Source organism: Salvelinus fontinalis, chromosome 26 (assembly GCF_029448725.1).
Source record: "Salvelinus fontinalis isolate EN_2023a chromosome 26, ASM2944872v1, whole genome shotgun sequence".
Taxonomy (NCBI): Eukaryota; Metazoa; Chordata; class Actinopteri; order Salmoniformes; family Salmonidae; genus Salvelinus; species Salvelinus fontinalis.
The window spans coordinates 7905511-7928034 of record NC_074690.1 but is presented as its reverse complement, the minus strand read 5'-3'; the positions used below and the strand labels follow the sequence as shown (position 1 = coordinate 7928034).

At 48.9% G+C, this 22524-nt stretch overlaps 1 protein-coding gene across 1 annotated transcript in view; it reads left to right on the top strand.

The window, feature by feature from the left end:
* Nucleotides 1-17833, top strand: part of myom1a (myomesin 1a (skelemin)) — a 130180-nt gene extending 112347 nt beyond the window's left edge. The window contains exons 33-37 of the mRNA XM_055882462.1: nt 8528-8691; nt 15881-15917; nt 16109-16131; nt 16261-16316; nt 16548-17833. Coding sequence (XP_055738437.1) covers nt 8528-8691; nt 15881-15917; nt 16109-16131; nt 16261-16316; nt 16548-16805 — 538 coding nt within the window. The 3' untranslated portion in view covers nt 16806-17833. The remainder of the gene's footprint in view (nt 1-8527; nt 8692-15880; nt 15918-16108; nt 16132-16260; nt 16317-16547) is intronic.
* Nucleotides 17834-22524: the final 4691 nt, after the last annotated feature.

The following is a 22524-nucleotide window of genomic DNA, read 5'->3' as shown; positions in this document are numbered from 1 at the left end:
CCTACTCCTCTACCTAGTGTCTCCATAGATCCCTACTCCTCTACCTAGTGTCTCCATAGATCCCTGCTCCACTACCTAGTGGCTCCATAGTACCCTACTGCACTACCTAGTGGCTCCATAGATCCCTAGTCCATTACCTAGTGGCTCCATAGCTCCCTACTCCTCTACCTAGTGTCTCCATAGATCCCTACTCCACTACCTAGTGGCTCCCTCCCTACTCCACTAACTAGTGTCTCCATAGATCCCTAGTCCATTACCTAGTGGCTCCATAGCTCCCTACTCCACTACCTAGTGGCTCCATAGCTCCCTACTCCTCTACCTAGTGGCTCCATAGCTCCCTACTCCACTACCTTGTGGCTCCCTCCCTACTCCACTACCTAGTGGCTCCATAGCTCCCTACTCCTCTACCTAGTGGCTCTATAGCTCCCTACTCCTCTACCTAGTTGCTCCATAGCTCCCTACTCCTCTACCTAGTGGCTCCATAGCTCCCTACTTCACTACCTAGTGGCTCCGTAGCTCCCTACTCCTCTACCTAGTGGCTCTGTAGCTCCCTACTCCTCTACCTAGTGGCTCCATAGTACCCTACTCCACTACCTAGTGGCTCCCTACTCCTCTACCTAGTGGCTCTATAGCTCCCTACTGCACTACCTAGTGGCTCCATAGCTCCCTACTCCTCTACCTAGTGGCTCTATAGCTCCCTACTCCTCTACCTAGTGTCTCCATAGCTCCCTACTCCTCTACCTAGTGGCTCTATAGCTCCCTACTCCTCTACCTAGTGGCTCCATAGCTCCCTACTCCTCTACCTAGTGGCTCCATAGCTCCCTACTTCACTACCTAGTGGCTCCATAGCTCCCTACTCCTCTACCTAGTGCCTCTGTAGCTCCCTACTCCTCTACCTAGTGGCTCCATAGTACCCTACTCCACTACCTAGTGGCTCCCTACTCCTCTACATAGTGGCTCTATAGCTCCCTACTGCACTACCTAGTGTCTCCATAGATCCCTACTCCTCTACCTAGTGTCTCTATAGCTCCCTACTCCTCTACCTAGTGTCTCCATAGCTCCCTAATTCCACTATCTAGTGGCTCCATAGCTCCCTACTCCACTACCTAGTGGCTCTATAGCTCCCTACTCCACTACCTAGTGGCTCCATAGCTCCCTACTCCACTACCTAGTGGCTCCATAGCTCCCTACTCCACTACCTAGTGGCTCTATAGCTCCCTACTCCACTACCTAGTGGATCCATAGCTCCCTACTCCACTACCTAGTGGCTCCATAGCTCCCTACTGCCTACTTAGTGGCTCCATAGATCCCTACTCCACTACCTAGTGGCTCCATAGATCCCTACTCCTCTACCTTGTGGCTCCATAGCTCCCTACTGCAATTCCTAGTGGCTCCATAGCTCCCTACTCCACTACCTAGTGGCTCTATAGCTCCCTACTCCACTACCTAGTGGCTCCATAGCTCCCTACTCCACTACCTAGTGGCTCCATAGCTCCCTACTCCACTACCTAGTGGCTCCATAGCTCCCTACTGCCTACTTAGTGGCTCCATAGATCCCTACTGCACTACCTAGTGGCTCCATAGCTCCCTACTCCTCTACCTAGTGGCTCCATAGCTCCCTACTCCTCTACGTAGTGGCTCCATAGCTCCCTACTGCACTACCTAGTGGCTCCATAGCTCCCTACTCCTCTACCTAGTGGCTCTATAGCTCCCTACTCCACTACCTAGTGGCTCCATAGCTCCCTACTCCACTACCTAGTGGCTCCATAGCTCCCTACTCCTCTACCTAGTGGCTCTATAGCTCCCTACTCCACTACCTAGTGGCTCCATAGCTCCCTACTCCGCTACCTAGTGGCTCCATAGTACCCTACTCCACTACCTAGTGGCTCCCTACTCCTCTACCTAGTGGCTCTATAGCTCCCTACTCCTCTACCTAGTGGCTCCATAGCTCCCTACTCCTCTACCTAGTGTCTCCATAGCTCCCTACTGCACTACCTAGTGGCTCCATAGCTCCCTACTCCACTACCTAGTGGCTCCATAGCTCCCTACTGCACAACCTAGTGGCTCCATAGATCCCTACTCCTCTACCTAGTGGCTCCATAGCTCCCTACTGCACTACCTAGTGGCTCCATAGATCCCTAGTCCACTACCTAGTGGCTCCATAGCTCCCTACTCCACTACCTAGTGGCTCCATAGCTCCCTACTGCACAACCTAGTGGCTCCATAGATCCCTACTCCTCTACCTAGTGGCTCCATAGCTCCCTACTGCACTACCTAGTGTCTCCATAGCTCCCTACTCCACTACCTAGTGGCTCCCTACTCCTCTACCTAGTGGCTCTATAGCTCCCTACTGCACTACCTAGTGTCTCCATAGATCCCTACTCCACTACCTAGTGTCTGCATAGTACCCTACTCCACTACCTAGTGGCTCCCTACTCCTCTACCTAGTGTCTCCATAGATCCCTACTCCTCTACCTAGTGTCTCCATAGATCCCTGCTCCACTACCTAGTGGCTCCATAGCTCCCTACTCCTCTACCTAGTGGCTCCATAGTACCCTACTGCACTACCTAGTGGCTCCATAGCTCCCTACTCCTCTACCTAGTGGCTCCATAGTACCCTACTGCACTACCTAGTGGCTCCATAGATCCCTAGTCCATTACCTAGTGGCTCCATAGCTCCCTACTCCTCTACCTAGTGTCTCCATAGATCCCTACTCCACTACCTAGTGGCTCCCTCCCTACTCCACTACCTAGTGTCTCCATAGATCCCTAGTCCATTACCTAGTGGCTCCATAGCTCCCTACTCCACTACCTAGTGGCTCCATAGCTCCCTACTCCTCTACCTAGTGGCTCCATAGCTCCCTACTCCACTACCTAGTGGCTCCCTCCCTACTCCACTACCTAGTGGCTCCATTGCTCCCTACTCCTCTACCTAGTGGCTCTATAGCTCCCTACTCCTCTACCTAGTGGCTCCATAGCTCCCTACTCCTCTACCTAGTGGCTCCAAAGCTCCCTACTTCACTACCTAGTGGCTCCGTAGCTCCCTACTCCTCTACCTAGTGGCTCTGTAGCTCCCTACTCCTCTACCTAGTGGCTCCATAGTACCCTACTCCACTAACTAGTGGCTCCCTACTCCTCTACCTAGTGGCTCTATAGCTCCCTACTCCTCTACCTAGTGGCTCCATAGCTCCCTACTCCTCTACCTAGTGGCTCCATAGCTCCCTACTTCACTACCTAGTGGCTCCATAGCTCCCTACTCCTCTACCTAGTGGCTCTGTAGCTCCCTACTCCTCTACCTAGTGGCTCCATAGTACCCTACTCCACTACCTAGTGGCTCCCTACTCCTCTACCTAGTGGCTCTATAGCTCCCTACTGCACTACCTAGTGTCTCCATAGATCCCTACTCCTCTACCTAGTGTCTCTATAGCTCCCTACTCCTCTACCTAGTGTCTCCATAGCTCCCTACTCCACTACCTAGTGGCTCCATAGCTCCCTACTCCACTACCTAGTGGCTCTATAGCTCCCTACTCCACTACCTAGTGGCTCCATAGCTCCCTACTCCACTACCTAGTGGCTCCATAGCTCCCTACTGCCTACTTAGTGGCTCCATAGATCCCTACTCCACTACCTAGTGGCTCCATAGATCCCTACTCCTCTACCTTGTGGCTCCATAGCTCCCTACTGCACTACCTAGTGGCTCCATAGCTCCCTACTCCACTACCTAGTGGCTCTATAGCTCCCTACTCCACTACCTAGTGGCTCCATAGCTCCCTACTCCACTACCTAGTGGCTCCATAGCTCCCTACTCCACTACCTAGTGGCTCCATAGCTCCCTACTGCCTACTTAGTGGCTCCATAGATCCCTACTCCACTACCTAGTGGCTCTATTGCTCCCTACCTAGTGGCTCCATAGCTCCCTACTCCTCTACCTAGTGGCTCCATAGCTCCCTACTGCACTACCTAGTGGCTCTATAGCTCCCTACTCCTCTACCTAGTGTCTCCATAGATCCCTACTCCACTACCTAGCGGCTCCATAGCTCCCTACTGCACTACCTAGTGGCTCCATAGCTCCCTACTCCTCTACCTAGTGGCTCCATAGCTCCCTACTCCTCTACCTAGTGGCTCCATAGCTCCCTACTCCTCTACCTAGTGGCTCCATAGCTCCCTACTCCACTACCTAGTGGCTCCCTACTCCTCTACCTAGTGGCTCCATAGCTCCCTACTCCTCTACCTAGTGGCTCCATAGCTCCCTACTTCACTACCTAGTGGCTCCATAGATCCCTACTCCTCTTCCTAGTGGCTCCATAGCTCCCTACTGCACTACCTAGTGGCTCCATAGCTCCCTACTCCTCTACCTAGTGGCTCTATAGCTCCCTACTCCACTACCTAGTGGCTCCATAGCTCCCTACTCCACTACCTAGTGGCTCTATAGCTCCCTACTCCACTACCTAGTGGCTCCATAGCTCCCTACTCCGCTACCTAGTGTCTCCATAGTACCCTACTCCACTACCTAGTGGCTCCCTACTCCTCTACCTAGTGGGTCTATAGCTCCCTACTCCTCTACCTAGTGGCTCCATAGCTCCCTACTCCTCTACCTAGTGTCTCCATAGCTCCCTACTGCACTACCTAGTGGCTCCATAGCTCCCTACTCCACTACCTAGTGGCTCCATAGCTCCCTACTGCACAACCTAGTGGCTCCATAGATCCCTATTCCTCTACCTAGTGGCTCCATAGCTCCCTACTGCACTACCTAGTGGCTCCATAGATCCCTAGTCCACTACCTAGTGGCTCCATAGCTCCCTACTGCACTACCTAGTGGCTCCATAGCTCCCTACTCCTCTACCTAGTGGCTCCATAGATCCCTACTCCACTACCTAGTGGCTCCATAGCTCCCTACTCCTCTACCTAGTGGCTCCATAGCTCCCTACTGCACTACCTAGTGGCTCCATAGATCCCTACTCCACTACCTAGTGGCTCCATAGCTCCCTACTCCTCTACCTAGTGGCTCCATAGCTCCCTACTCCTCTACCTAGTGGCTCCATAGCTCCCTACTCCTCTACCTAGTGGCTCCATAGCTCCCTACTCCTCTACCTAGTGGCTCCATAGATCCCTACTCCACTACCTAGTGGCTCCATAGCTCCCTACTCCTCTACCTAGTGGCTCCATAGCTCCCTACTGCACTACCTAGTGGCTCCATAGATCCCTACTCCACTACCTAGTGGCTCCATAGCTCCCTACTGCACTACCTAGTGGCTCCATAGCTCCCTACTCCACTACCTAGTGGCTCCCTACTCCTCTACCTAGTGGCTCTATAGCTCCCTACTGCACTACCTAGTGTCTCCATAGATCCCTACTCCACTACCTAGTTTCTGCATAGTACCCTACTCCACTACCTAGTGGCTCCCTACTCCTCTACCTAGTGTCTCCATAGATCCCTACTCCTCTACCTAGTGTCTCCATAGATCCCTACTCCTCTACCTAGTGGCTCCATAGATCCCTACTCCTCTACCTAGTGGCTCCATAGCTCCCTACTCCTCTACCTAGTGGCTCCAACGCTCCCTACTCCTCTACCTAGTGGCTCCATAGCTTCCTACTCCACTACCTAGTGGCTCCCTACTCCTCTACCTAGTGGCTCCATAGCTCCCTACTCCTCTACCTAGTGGCTCCATAGCTCCCTCGTCCTCTACCTAGTGTCTCCATAGATCCCTACTCCTCTACCTTGTGGCTCCATAGCTCCCTACTGCACTACCTAGTGGCTCCATAGCTCCCTACTCCTCTACCTAGTGTCTCCATAGATCCCTACTCCTCTACCTAGTGGCTCCATAGCTCCCTACTCCTCTACCTAGTGGCTCTATAGCTCCCTACTCCACTACCTAGTGGCTCCATAGCTCCCTACTCCACTACCTAGTGGCTCTATAGCTCCCTACTCCACTACCTAGTGGCTCCATAGCTTCCTACTCCGCTACCTAGTGGCTCCATAGTACCCTACTCCACTACCTAGTGGCTCCCTACTCCTCTACCTAGTGGCTCTATAGCTCCCTACTCCGCTACCTAGTGGCTCCATAGCTCCCTACTCCGCTACCTAGTGGCTCCATAGTACCCTACTCCACTACCTAGTGGCTCCCTACTCCTCTACCTAGTGGCTCTATAGCTCCCTACTCCTCTACCTAGTGGCTCCATAGCTCCCTACTCCTCTACCTAGTGTTTCCATAGCTCCCTACTGCACTACCTAGTGGCTCCATAGCTCCCTACTCCACTACCTAGTGGCTCCATAGCTCCCTACTGCACAACCTAGTGGCTCCATAGATCCCTACTCTACCTAGTGGCTCCATAGCTCCCTACTGCACTACCTAGTGGCTCCATAGATCCCTACTCCACTACCTAGTGGCTCCATAGCTCCCTACTGCACTACCTAGTGGCTCCATAGCTCCCTACTCCTCTACCTAGTGGCTCCATAGATCCCTACTCCACTACCTAGTGGCTCCATAGCTCCCTACTCCTCTACCTAGTGGCTCCATAGCTCCCTACTGCACTACCTAGTGGCTCCATAGATCCCTACTCCACTACCTAGTGGCTCCATAGCTCCCTACTCCTCTACCTAGTGGCTCCATAGCTCCCTACTCCTCTACCTAGTGGCTCCATAGCTCCCTACTCCTCTACCTAGTGGCTCCATAGCTCCCTACTCCTCTACCTAGTGGCTCCATAGCTCCCTACTGCACTACCTAGTGGCTCCATAGATCCCTACTCCACTACCTAGTGGCTCCATATTTCCCTACTGCACTACCTAGTGGCTCCATAGCTCCCTACTCCACTACCTAGTGGCTCCCTACTCCTCTACCTAGTGGCTCTATAGCTCCCTACTGCACTACCTAGTGTCTCCATAGATCCCTACTCCACTACCTAGTGTCTGCATAGTACCCTACTCCACTACCTAGTGGCTCCCTACTCCTCTACCTAGTGTCTCCATAGATCCCTACTCCTCTACCTAGTGTCTCCATAGATCCCTACTCCTCTACCTAGTGGCTCCATAGATCCCTACTCCTCTACCTAGTGGCTCCATAGCTCCCTACTCCTCTACCTAGTGGCTCCATAGCTCCCTACTCCTCTACCTAGTGGCTCCATAGCTTCCTACTCCACTACCTAGTGGCTCCCTACTCCTCTACCTAGTGGCTCCATAGCTCCCTACTCCTCTACCTAGTGGCTCCATAGCTCCCTAGTCCTCTACCTAGTGTCTCCATAGATCCCTACTCCTCTACCTTGTGGCTCCATAGCTCCCTACTGCACTACCTAGTGGCTCCATAGCTCCCTACTCCTCTACCTAGTGGCTCCATAGCTCCCTACTCCTCTACCTAGTTGCTCCATAGATCCCTACTCCACTACCTAGTGGCTCCATAGCTCCCTACTGCACTACCTAGTGGCTCCATAGCTCCCTACTCCTCTACCTAGTGGCTCCATAGCTCCCTACTCCTCTACCTAGTGGCTCCCTAGCTTCCTACTCCACTACCTAGTGGCTCCCTACTCCTCTACCTAGTGGCTCCATAGCTCCCTACTCCTCTACCTAGTGGCTCCATAGCTCCCTACTCCTCTACCTAGTGTCTCCATAGATCCCTACTCCACTACCTAGTGGCTCCATAGATCCCTACTGCACTACCTAGTGTCTCCATAGATCCCTACTCCACTACCTAGTGGCTCCATAGCTCCCTACTGCACTACCTAGTGGCTCCATAGCTCCCTACTCCACTACCTAGTGGCTCCATAGCTCCCTACTGCACTACCTAGTGGCTCCATAGCTCCCTACTCCACTACCTAGTGGCTCCATAGCTCCCTACTGCACTACCTAGTGGCTCTATAGCTCCCTACTCAAGTCGCTCTGGATAAGAGCGTCTGCTAAATGACTTAAATGTAAATGTAAATGTACTCCTCTACCTAGTGGCTCCATAGCTCCCTACTCCTCTACCTAGTGGCTCCATAGCTCCCTACTGCACTACCTAGTGGCTCTATAGCTCCCTACTCCTCTACCTAGTGGCTCCCTACTCCACTACCTAGTGGCTCCCTACTCCTCTACCTAGTGGCTCCCTACTCCTCTACCTAGTGGCTCCCTACTCCACTACCTAGTGGCTCCCTACTCCTCTACCTAGTGGCTCCCTACTCCTCTACCTAGTGTCTCCATAGATCCCTACTCCACTACCTAGTGGCTCCATAGATCCCTACTGCACTACCTAGTGGCTCCATAGATCCCTACTCCACTACCTAGTGGCTCCATAGTACCCTACTGCACTACAGAGGAAATATGGTGACATTTCAGAGTCTTAGTGATACCTCCATATCTACCTACCTCATGTTTCTGTTCCAGTGATACCTCCATATCTACCTACCTCATGTCTCTGTTCCAGTGAAACCTCCATATCTACCTACCTCATGTCTCTGTTCCAGTGATACCTCCGTGTCTACAAATCTATGGATGTATGGAGTGCTCATGTTGACTCAGTGTGTGTTTCTGTGTGTATGTCATTGTATCTGTCTGCAGGGAAGCAAAGATCGCCCACTCTGACAGAGTCCAGTGTGGAGTGAGTGGGGAGCAGCTGTGGCTCAAGGTGAATGAGCCCACAGAGAAAGATAAGGGCAAATACACAATAAATATCTGTGACGGCAAGGACGGGGTTAAGAGGTTCTGTGACCTGTCTGGACAAGGTGAGAAACCGACACACGCACGCACGCACGCACGCACGCACGCACGCACGCACGCAAGCACGTGGGTATCTATGGAGCCACACGTGGTCCCGTGTGGCTCAGTTGGTAGAGCATGGCGCTTGCAACGCCAGGGTTGTGGGTTCAATTCCCAAGGGGGGACCAGGGTTCAATTCCCACGGGGGGACCAGGATGAATATGTATGAACTTTCCAATTTGTAAGTCGCTCTGGATAAGAGCGTCTGCTAAATGACTTAAATGTAATGTAAATGAAACACACACACACACACACACACACACACACAGAAACAAATTGATTGAGGAGTGAGGTTTCATCACCACACCCCCAGTCTGCTGTGTCTGATCAACCTTTTCAAGTATCTAGTGCGGGCAACTTTAATGGTGGTGGGGGCCACAAAACATAGGAACGTATCATGAGGGGCCGCAGTGGCTCACGATTCTGTGTACCCACCACATCTAAACCCTCATCATATCCACATCTATACCCACACCATACCCGCATCTAAACCCACATCCAAACCCACATCTAAACCCACATCCATACCCACATCTAAACCCACATCATATCCACATCTAAACCCACATCCAAACCCACATCCAAACCCACATCTAAACCCACATCCAAACCCACATCCAAACCCACATCCAAACCCACATCCAAACCCACATCATATCCACATCTAAACCCACATCTAAACCCACATCATATCCACATCCAAACCCACATCTAAACCCACATCATATCCACATCTAAACCCACATCATATCCACATCCAAACCCACATCATATCCACATCCAAACCCACATCTAAACCCACATCATATCCACATCCAAACCCACATCTAAACCCACATCATATCCACATCTAAACCCACATCATATCCACATCTAAACCCACATCATATCCACATCTAAACCCACATCATACCCACATCTAAACCCACATCATATCCACATCTAAACCCACATCATATCCACATCTAAACCCACATCATATCCACATCTAAACCCACATAATTTCCACATCTAAACCCTCATCATATCCACATCTAAACCCTCATCATATCCACATCTAAACCCACATCATACCCACATCCAAACCCACATCCAAACCCACATCATATCCACATCCAAACCCACATCATATCCACATCCAAACCCACATCATATCCACATCCAAACCCACATTAAACCCACATCATACCCACATCTAAACCCACATCATATCCACATCCAAACCCACATTAAACCCACATCATACCCACATCTAAACCCACATCATATCCACATCCAAACCCACATCTAAACCCACATCATATCCACATCCAAACCCACATCATATCCACATCCAAATCCACATCATATCCACATCCAAACCCACATCCAAACCCACATCTAAACCCACATCATATCCACATCTAAACCCACATCATATCCACATCTAAACCCACATCATATCCACATCCAAACCCACATCATATCCACATCCAAACCCACATCATATCCACATCCAAACCCACATCTAAACCCACATCATATCCACATCCAAACCCACATCCAAACCCACATCTAAACCCACATCTAAAACCCACATCATACCCACATCCATACCCACATCTAAACCCACATCTAAACCCACATCATATCCACATTAAACCCACATCATACCCACATCTAAACCCACATCATATCCACATCTAAACCCACATCTAATCCCACATCTAAACCCACATCTAAACCCACATCCATACCCACATCATACCCACATCTAAACCCACATCTAAACCCACATTAAACCCACATCCAAACCCACATCTAAACCCACATCATACCCACATCTAAACCCACATCCATACCCACATCTAAACCCACATCTAAACCCACATCATACCCACATCCAAACCCACATTAAACCCACATCATACCCACATCTAAACCCACATCCAAACCTGCATCCAAACCCACATCTAAACCCACATCATACCCACATCTAAACCCACATCATACCCACATCCAAACCCACATCTAAACCCACATCCAAACCCGCATCCAAACCCACATCTAAACCCACATCATACCCACATCTAAACCCACATCATACCCACATCCAAACCCACATCTAAACCCACATCATACCCACATCTAAACCCACATCTAAACCCACATCCATACCCACATCTAAACCCACATCATATCCACATCTAAACCCACATCTAAACCCACATCTAAACCCACATCAAACCCACATCTAAACCCACATCCAAACCCACATCTAAACCCACATCCAAACCCACATCTAAACCCACATCTAAACCCACATCCAAACCCACATCCAAACCCACATCAAACCCACATCAAACCCACATCAAACCCACATCCAAACCCACATCTAAACCCACATCTAAACCCACATCTAAACCCACATCTAAACCCACATTAAACCCACATCTAAACCCACATTAAACCCACATCTAAACCCACACCATACCCACATCCACATCCATACCCACATATATACCCACATCTATATCCATACCCGCATCTAAACCCACATCCAAACCCACATCTAAACCCACATCCATACCCACATCTAAACCCACATCATACCCACATCTAAACCCACACCATACCCACATCTATACCCACATCTATATCCATACCCACATCTATACCCGCATCTAAACCCACATCCAAACCCACATCTAAACCCACATCCATACCCGCATCTAAACCCACATCCATACCCACATTTAAACCCACATCCATACCCACATCTATACCCACATCCATACCCACATCCATACCCACATCCATACCCACATCCATACCCGCATCTAAACCCACATCCATACCCGCATCTAAACCCACATCCATACCCGCATCTAAACCCACATCCATACCCGCATCTAAACCCACATCCATACCCACATCCATACCCACATCTATACCCACATCCATACCCACATCCATACCCACATCCATACCCACATCCATACCCACATCCATACCCACATCCATCCCCACATCCATACCTACATCAAATCAAATGTATTTATATAGCCCTTCTTACATCAGCTGATATCTCAAAGTGCTGTACAGAAACCCAGCCTAAAACCCCAAACAGCAAGCAATGCAGGTGTAGAAGCACGGTGGCTAGGAAAAACTCCCTAGTAAGGCCAAACCTAGGAAGAAACCTAGAGAGGAACCAGGCTATGAGGGGTGGCCAGTCCTCTTCTGGCTGTGCCGGGTGGAGATTATAACAGAACATGGCCAAGATGTTCAAATGTTCATAAATGACCAGCATGGTCAAATAATAATAATCACAGTAGTTGTCGAGGGTGCAGCAAGTCAGCACCTCAGGAGTAAATGTCAGTTGGCTTTTCATAGCCGATCATTAAGAGTATCGTTACCGCTCCTGCTGTCTGTAGGGAGTTGAAAACAGCAGGTCTGGGACAGGTAGCACGTCCGGTGAACAGGTCAGGGTTCCATAGCCGCAGGCAGAACAGTTGAAACTGGAGCAGCAGCACGGCCAGGTGGACTGGGGACAGCAAGGAGTCATCATGCCAGGCAGTCCTGAGGCATGGTCCTAGGGCTCAGGTTCTCCGAGAGAGAGGAAGAAAGAGAGAAAGAGAGAATTAGAGAGAGCATACTTAAATTCACACAGGACACCGGATAAGACAGGAGAAGTACTCCAGATATAACAAACTGACCCTAGCCCCCCGACACATAAACTACTGCAGCATAAATACTGGAGGCTGAGACAGGAGGGGTCAGGAGACACTGTGGCCCCATCCGATGATACCCCCGGACAGGGCCAACCAGGCAGGATTTAACCCCACCTACTTTGCCAAAGCACAGCCCCCTCACCACTAGAGGGATATCAACAGACCACCAATTTACCATCCTGAGACAAGGCTGAGTATAGCCCACAAAGATCTCCACCACAGCACAAACCAAGGGGGGGCGCCAACCCAGACAGGAAGATCACGTCAGTGACTCAACCCACTCAAGTGACGCACCCCTCCTAGGGACTGCATAAAAGAGCACCAGTAAGCCAGTGACTCAGCCCCTGTAATAGGGTCAGAGGCAGAGAATCCCAGTGGAGAGAGGGGAGCCGGCCAGGCAGAGACAGCAAGGGCGGTTCGTTGCTCCAGTGTCTTGCCGTTCACATTTGCAACCCTGGACCAGACTACACTCAATCATAGGACCTACTGAAGAGATGAGTCTTCAGTGAAGACTTAAAGGTTGAGATTCTGCTTCTCTCACATTAAAATTGAGCTCGATAAGAGAAATCCTTGACTCCAGCTGTTTGCTTGGAAATTCTAAGGACAATAAGGAGGCTTGTGTTTTCTGACCGTAGCGTTTGCGTATGTATGTACACCAGGACCAAATCAGAGAGATAAGTAGGAGCAAGCCCATGTAATGCTTTGTAGATTAGCATTAAAACCATGAAATCAGCCCTAGTCCCAACAGGAAGCCAATGTAGAGAGGCTTGTACTGGAGTAGTATGATCAAATATTTGGGGTTCTAGTCAAGATTCTAGCAGCCGTGTTTAGCACTAACTGAAGTTTATTTAGCACTTTATCCGGGTAGCCGGAGAGTACAGCATTGCAGTAGTCTAATATAGTTTATTGGGACCTAGAACTAACATCTCTGTTTTGTCCGAGTTTAAAAGTAAAACATTTGCCGCCATCCACTTCCTTATGTCTGAAACACAGGCTTCCAGGGAGGGCAATTTTGGGGCTTCACCATGTTTAATCAAAATGTACAGCTCTGTGTCATCCGCATAGCAGTGAAAGTTGACATTATGTTTCCGAATGTCATCACCCAGAGGTAGAATATATAGTGAAAACAATAGTGGTCCTAAAACGGAACCTTGAGTATTGCCGAAACGTACAATTGATTTGTCAGAGGACAAACCATCCACAGAGACAAACTGATATCTTTCCGACAGATAAGCTCTAAACCAGGCCAGAACTTGTCCGTGTAGACCAATTACGGTTTCCTATCTCTCCAAAAGAATGTGGTGATCGACGGTGTGAAAAGCAGCACTAAGGTCTAGAATCAGGACAGATGAAGAGCCTTGGTCTGACGCCATTAAAAGGGCATTTACCAACTTCACGTAATTTAGTTGGAATAGGGTCCAGTATGCAGCTTGAGGGTTTAGAGGCCATGACTATTTTTAATGAATGTGTCAAGAAATGCAGGATAAAAAAAAAACTTGAGTGTCTCTATTGACCCTAGGTCCTCAGGACAACGGAGCTTTGGAGAAATTCACAGATTCAAAGTGGAATCCGTAATTTGCTCTCTAATGATCATCTTTTTCATTGAAGAAGTTCATTAATTTATCACTGCTGAAGTGAAACTTATTCTCTCTTGTTGAATGAGTTAGAGCCCTGTCTATGTTCATAGATAAGATGAGCCCCCCTCCAGCTAGGATGGAGTCAGTCACTCCTCAGCAGGCCAGGCTTGGTCCTGTTTGTGGGTGAGTCCCAGAAGGAAGGACAATTATCTACAAATTCTATCTTTTGGGAGGGGCAGATAACAGTTTTCATCCAGCAATTGAGTTGTGAGACAGCTGTAGAGCTCATCACTCCCCCTAACTGGGAGGGGGCCAGAGACAATTACTCGATGCCGACACAATCTTTCTGACTAATTTACACGCTGAAGCCATGTTGCGCTTGGTGACCTCTGACTGTTTCATCCTAACATCGTTGGTGCCAACGTGGATAACAATATCCCTATACTCTCTACACTCGCTAGTTTTAGCTTTAGCCAGCACCATCTTCAGATTAGCCTTAACGTCGGTAGCCCTGCCCCCTGGTAAACAGTGTATGATCGCTGGGTGATTCATTTTAAGTCTAATAATGCGGGTAATGGAGTCGCCAATGACTAGGGTTTTCAATTTGTCAGAGCCAATGGTAGGAAGCGTCGGCGGCTCGGCCTCTGACCCCGACTCGTTGCTTAATAGGGAGAACCGGTTGAAAGTTTCTGTCGGCTGAATGAGCGACACCAGTTGAGCATTCCTACAGCATTTCCCCCCAGAAGCCATGAGAAAGTTGTCCGGCTGCGGGGACCGTGCCTCCAGAAGCCATGAGAAAGTTGTCCGGCTGCAGGGACCGTGCCTCCAGAAGCATTGAGAAAGTTGTCCGGCTGCGGGGACCGTGCCTCCAGAAGCATTGAGAAAGTTGTCCGGCTGCGGGGACCGTGCCTCCAGAAGCCATGAGAAAGTTGTCTGGCTGCGGGGACCGTGCCTCCAGAAGCATTGAGAAAGTTGTCCGGCTGCAGGGACCGTGCCTCCAGAAGCCATGAGAAAGTTGTCCGGCTGCAGGGACCGTACCTCCAGAAGCCATGAGAAAGTTGTCCGGCTGCAGGGACCGTGCCTCCAGAAGCATTGAGAAAGTTGTCCGGCTGCAGGGACCGTGCCTCCAGAAGCCATGAGAAAGTTGTCCGGCGTCGGGGACCGTGCCTCCAGAAGCCATGAGAAAGTTGTCCGGCTGCGGGGACCGTGCCTCCAGAAGCCATGAGAAAGTTGTCCGGCTGCAGGGACCGTACCTCCAGAAGCCATGAGAAAGTTGTCCGGCTGCGGGGACCGTGCGAGGGGATTTATTCTAACGTTACTATCTGTACTTACTGGTGGCACAGATGCTGTTTCATCCTTTCCTACACTGAAACTACCCTTGTCTAACGATGGCATCTGAAGCTGTGCAGGCAACACATCTATCCTCATCATAAGCCAATAGTTCTCCTGTATATTATGAGTACAGCGACTGCATGGTGTTAATGTTACTACTTAGCTTTTTCGGCTGGTGGAGGTCCTGTAGAACCATGTTCAGAATTAAAAAAGTTGAGCGCGGAAAAAACGAAGACGTTGGTAAATATGTTAAATGCAAAGTTTTAATTAAGCGGTTATTAAAAAGTAAAAAAACAAAAAGTTTGGCAGGTAGCCAAGTAGCAACAAACGGCACAGAGACAAGTGCGGAAGTTGTAATCAACCCCAGAGTAATAAATACATCAGACTCCTGTAAACAGACTGCTCTGAATGCCATTATTCCAGGATATGATTACTGTTCCCCAAGCTGACACATGCTGCTTCTTCCATCTGAAGGCTGAACGCTGGCTTTAGGGCTGTTCAGCAGCTGCTCACTAATGTGTTGTTTGTCATTGCAGCCTGGGAGGAAGCCTTCGTAGAGTTCCAGAGGCTGAAGTAAGTTCACCTACACCAGACGTTTATCTCTCTCATTATGACGTGTGGAAATCCTGTTCTGTCAGACAGACAGAGTGGATGTAGTTGTTATTATTCCTGACCCTGTCTGTCTGTCTGTCTTCCTGTCTGTCTGTCTTCCTGTCTGTCTGTCTGTCTGTCTGTCTGTCTGTCTGTCTGTCTGTCTTCCTCAGGGCTGCTGCCATTGCAGAGAGAAGTGAGTGGTTATTTATATTCTCCAATATTATGAAACATCTTCTCTCTTCCTGCTCTGGGCTGGAGGGAGGGGCTCTGAATGGCACACTGTGTGCCCTTGCGTGTTAACATTGATCATCCTGTATTGCAGACCGTGCCCGCGTTGTGGGAGGTCTGCCAGATGTGGTCACTATCCAGGAGGGCAAGGTAACTAGGATCTCTCTCCCCCTCTCTCAATTCAAAGGGCTTTATTGGCATGGGAAACACTTCCCACATCTCTCTCGCCCTCTTTCTCTCACCCTCACTATCTCTCTCTGTCTCTCACGCTCGCTCTCACTTCCCACTTCTCTCCTCTTCCCTCCGTGTCTGTATGTGAATATGTTGCTTAGGGAACAGTGTTTAATATTGTGCTGACATCATGCCTCCCCACTTCTCCAGTCTCTAAACCTGACAGGCAACGTGTGGGGTGACCCTGCCCCCGAGGTCACCTGGATGAAGAACGACAGAGAGCTGGTGTCTGACGAACGCTACGCCCTCAAGTTTGAACACGGCAAGTTCGCCAGCATCACCATCGCGGCGGTAACCACGGCCGACTCAGGGAAGTACGCACTCCTGGTGAAGAACAAGTATGGAACTGAGGCAGGAGAGTTCACTGTGTCCGTCTACATCCCGGAGGAAGAGAAGAAGAAAGAGTAGATGGAGTTGGGAGGAATAGTTATAATAGGCTGAAGGATGACGGGGCGATCTCCAAAGCTCTTTACCCCAGTGCATGATGGTAAACAGAGAACAGGAGATAAAGATTTATTGCGGAGAGGTTTTGGTGCGTTTTCTTCTGCTGTCATGTTGAAACCAGAAGCCCCCAGTGCACCATGTCTATACTGATGTGTTATATGGAAATGATGAACCTGGAAAAGAATCCTGGATTGCTCTCCATCTGTCTCTGTCTGTCAGCACTGGGATAAACAGCTGGGAGTTTCCCCCTTCAGAAGGATAATAGTGTTATTCTCAACTGTTGTTGTTGCTTGTCGTGTGTTTGTAGATGTAAGGATGTTTGGTGTGTCCAACCAGGAGATGGTTGACTTGTCTGTCTGTTGCCTTCAGCTGTTACTACAACATTACTGTGGGTTCGACTTTAGTTAATACATTGGACTAAAATTTGAACTCTGACTGGAACTTGACAAAATGTAGAAGTGTTAGACAACCACAACAGAGGTCAGAGGTTAGCGATCAGAGGAGACTGGATTGTTAAGGAAGTAGAGGCCCAGCAGGCAGTCTGTGTAGGCATCTCAGATGGCACCCTATTCCCCATGGGCCCTGGTCAAAAGTAGTGCACTGTGTAGGGAATGGGGAGCAATTGGGACACCTTCTCATTGTGTTTCTGTATAGCCCTGTATCTCTAGTGTTTTTAAGTGAGCCGAGCGTGAAACTGGTTTAGTCACACAGCATCAGGCCTGGATACATAGCACACTGGCACAATGGTTCACACACACACAAAAAAGCTTACTTCTGGAGGCATTTCCTACCAGTTTGTCCATAGAATCAGATTTGTATGACACTGAGGATAGGAAGGCGAAGTAGGAAGCTAAAGAAGGTGATAGAATGATGTCAAAGATCGCTGTGAGAGCTACCTTGTCAAATGGGTTTTGTATTAACTGAAAATAATAACCTACTGTCTCTCCTCATGACCCTTTTCCCTGTGTTAATAAAGGATCTTACTCCCTGTCTCTCCTCATCTTCATACATCTTCATACATTAGTAGATGGATGTTAGTATTGATGCTATCTACTACCGTAGCCAAGTCCACTCAGGACAGAACTGTCTGTCTAGTATAATAAGCAGGATGCTATGAATGTGAGCCAACGGAGAGCAACTGACCCTGCTCATTGAAGCCACGCGGTTCAAGGCAGACCGCGGCACTGTTTACAGAAAATAGGACCCCCAATTATAGTGAATGGAAGAATCTTCATGGTCAGTCTTTGTGTAAATAAAAAAAAAATGTCTCGAAGATAATCTTGGTACCAATAAGACACCAGGGACCTCTTAAAAATGTTCTTATATTTATACTTGAACTTAGTCGTAAGATAATTTCCGATGTTGTGCTTACGTTTGATTCATAAAAGATACTGAGCATAAAAAAACCTACGAAGCACATTTGTAACTTATGCACCTGTGATCTATAAATCAAAAATTAACTTAAATTGATGGCGCCTTCAGCAGTCTGATGCTCCACAACCGTTCAACTTGTTCTGCCGGGCGCCAAATTGCAACGCATTTCCTCTGCTGTTTGGGGATCGGCGTAGGGAGTGAGAAGCCACCGCCTCCACGCTCACCAGCTTCTAGACGCAGGTCTACTCTGCTGTGGCGCAGAATGAATGAGTCGTGCTGAGACCCTGGCCACTTACAGTATACATTGAGTAGTTGCATACGGGCATCGCAGATGATCTGAACATTCAATGAATGGAAATTCTTCCTGTTAACATATACACGTTTATCTACAGATGGTGGGCGTAAGGCAATATGCGTGCAGTCAACTGCACCCTTGACCCCTGGGAAATTAAATGAGCGGACAACCTCGGGCTTTGATGCGCGCCTGTTCGTGGGCTGTAAATGGGAAACTAATGTATCTCGTGGACAATACGTGTAGAATCGCCTCGATCACTTGTGGCAAGATGCGGTTGAATGATGGCTGTGATATACCCGACCTGTCACTCATTTCCCTCTGGAATGTCCCAGTAGCGAAGAATCCCAGAGTGAACAGTACTTGGACAGATACCGGTATGGCATGATTACAGCGTGTCTTCCTTTCCAGATTAGGGGCTAAATCCGCTCCAAATCTAACAGAATATTTATTGGGAGAGGATAGCGATTGATAAGCCATGGATCATTATACGCATACAAGTAATCCCGGGCTCTGAAAACTCTCTCCTTGTTAAAAGCACGGTTTCAATGTCTTCCAATAATACAAGAACAGCCATGGTTACGTTTTTCTAATTTGACACTATTATTAATAGAACATCACATCCTGTTTTTAATTCAAAACGCCTTACGTTTGGAAATTAATTCCTCACACCTTTAATTGATAATTCATAACAAATTGTTCATAAAGCTAATGCAAAGTTCAGCACTGGCTTGGAAGCATATGCGTCCCAAACTGCAAAACCACTACATAACCACTACATAACCAGCAGGAAAATCACTTACATCAAGTCTAGACTTTGCATAGAGATAAGATCATTTCCACGTCAAAGTAAGGTTTTATAAATACCTACTTATGTGATTTTCTATGTAAGTCATACTTAAAGTGACTAGTGATCCATTTATTAAAATGGCCAGTGATTGGGTCTCAATGTAGGAAGCAGCCTCTCTGATTTAGTGATGGCTGTTTAACAGTCTGATGGCCTTGAGATAGAAGCTGTTTTTCAGTCTTTCGGTCCCAGCTTTGATGCACCTGTACTGACCTCGCCTTCTGGATGATAGCGGGGTGAACAGGCAGTGGCTCGGGTGGTTGTTGTCCTTGATGATCTTTATGGCCTTCCTGTGACATCGGGTGGTGTAGGTGTCCTGGAGGGCAGGTAGTTTGCCCCCGGTGATGTGTGGTGCAGACCTCACTACCCTCTGGAGAGCCTTGCGGTTGAGGGAGGTGCAGTTGCCATACAAGGCTGTGATATAGCCCGACAGGATGCCCTCGATTGTGCATCTTTAAAAGTTTGTCAGGGTTTTGGGTGACAAGCCAAATTTCTTCAGCCTCCTGAGGTTGAAGAGGTGCTGTTGCGCCTTCTTCACCACACTGTCTGTGTGGTTGGACCATTTCAGTTTGTCTGTGATGTGTACGCCGAGGAACTTAAAATTTTCCACCTTCTCCACTGCTGTCCCTTCGATGTGGATAGGGGGGTGCTCCCTCTGCTGTTTCCTGAAGTCCACAATCACCTCCTTTGTTTTGTTGACGTTGAGTGTCAGGTTATTTTCCTGACACCACACTCCGAGTGCCCTCACCTCCTCCCTGTAGGCTGTCTCATCATTGCTGGTAATCAGACCTACCACTGTAGTGTCGTCTGCAAACTTGATGATTGAGTTGGAAGCGTGCATGGCCACACAGTCGTGGGTGAACAGGGAGTACAGGAGAGGGCTCAGAACGCACCCTTGTGGGGCCCCAGTGTTGAGGATCAGCGGAGTGGAGATGTTGTTACCTACCCTCACCACCTGGGGGCGGCCCGTCAGGAAGTCCAGGACCCAGTTGCACAGGGCGGGGTCGAGAATGACGAGTTTGGAGGGTACTATGGTATTAAATGCTGAGCTGTAGGCAATGAGCAGCATTCTTACATAGGTATTTTCTCTTGTCCAGATGGGATAGGGCAGTGTGCTGTGTGATGGCGATTGCATTGTCAAATTGGAGTGGGTCTAGGGTATCAGGTAGGGTATCAGGTAGGGTGGAGGTGATATGCTCCTTGACTAGTCACTCAAAGCACTTCATGATGGCAGAAGTGAGTGCAAAGGGGCGATAGTCATTTAGTTCAGTTACCTTAGGACCAGGAACAATGGTGGCCATCTTGAAGCATGTGGGGACAACAGACTGGGATAGGGAATGATTGAATATGTCCGTAAACACACCGGCCAGCTGATCTGCGCACACTCTGAGGACGCGGCTAGGGATGCCGTCTGCGCCGGCAGCCTTGCGAGGGTTAACACGTTTAAATGTTTTACTCACGATGGCCACGGAGAAGGAGAGCCCACGGGCCGTGTCAGTGGCACTGTATTGTCCTCAAAGCGAGGAAAGAAGTTGTTTAATTTGTCTGGGAGCAAGACGTCGGTGGGGCTGGTTTTATTTTTGTAATCCGTGATTGACTGTAGACCCTGCCACATACGTCTCGTGTTTGAGCCGTTGAATTGCGACTCTACTTTGTCTCTATACTGACGCTTAGGTTGTTAGATTGCCTTGCGGAGGGAATAGCAGCACTGTTTGTATTCGGTCATGTTTCCAGTCGCCTTGCCCTGATTAAAAGCATTGGGTCGCGCTTTCAGTTTCACGCGAATGCTGCCTTCAATCCACAGTTTCTGGTTGGGGAATAGTAGTCATAGTGGGTACGACATCTCCGATGCAGTTTCTAATGAACTCGCTCACCGAATCAGCATATTCGCATATTAGTAGTCATAGTGGGTACGACATCTCCGATGCAGTTTCTAATGAACTCGCTCACCGAATCAGCATATTCGCATATTAGTAGTCATAGTGGGTACGACATCTCCGATGCAGTTTCTAATGAACTCGCTCACCGAATCAGCATATTCGCATATTAGTAGTCATAGTGGGTACGACATCTCCGATGCAGTTTCTAATGAACTCGCTCACCGAATCAGCATATTCGCATATTAGTAGTCATAGTGGGTACGACATCTCCGATGCAGTTTCTAATGAACTCGCTCACCGAATCAGCATATTCGCATATTAGTAGTCATAGTGGGTACGACATCTCCGATGCAGTTTCTAATGAACTCGCTCACCGAATCAGCATATTCGCATATTAGTAGTCATAGTGGGTACGACATCTCCGATGCAGTTTCTAATGAACTCGCTCACCGAATCAGCATATTCGCATATTAGTAGTCATAGTGGGTACGACATCTCCGATGCAGTTTCTAATGAACTCGCTCACCGAATCAGCATATTCGCATATTAGTAGTCATAGTGGGTACGACATCTCCGATGCAGTTTCTAATGAACTCGCTCACCGAATCAGCATATTCGCATATTAGTAGTCATAGTGGGTACGACATCTCCGATGCAGTTTCTAATGAACTCGCTCACCGAATCAGCATATTCGCATATTAGTAGTCATAGTGGGTACGACATCTCCGATGCAGTTTCTAATGAACTCGCTCACCGAATCAGCATATTCGTCAATGTTGTCTGAGGCTTTCCAGAACGTCCACGTGATCGACGCAATCCTGAAGCATGGAATCTGATTGGTCAGACCAGTGTTGGACAGACCTGAGCACAGGCGTTTCCTGTTTTAGTTTTCTGTCTATAGGCTGGGAGCAACAAAATGGAGTCATGGTCAGATTTGCCGATTGCAGGGTGGGGGAAGGCTTTGTATGCATCGTGGAAGTTAGAGTAGCAATGATCCAGAATGCTAGCAGCCATTGTTGTGTATTCGATATGCTAATATAATTTAGGAAGTCTCGTTCTAAGGTTAGCTTTGTGAAAATCCCCGGCTACAATAAATGCAGCCTCAGGATGTATGGTTTCCAGTTTACATAGAGTCAAGTGAAGTTCTTTCAGGGCCGACGAGGTATCTGCTTGGGGGGTATACACGGCTGTGACTATAATCGAAGAGAATTTTCTTGGAAGATAATGCGGTCCGCAAATGACTTAAGTTCCTGTATGTTGTTGTGATTACACCATGAGTCGTTAATCATA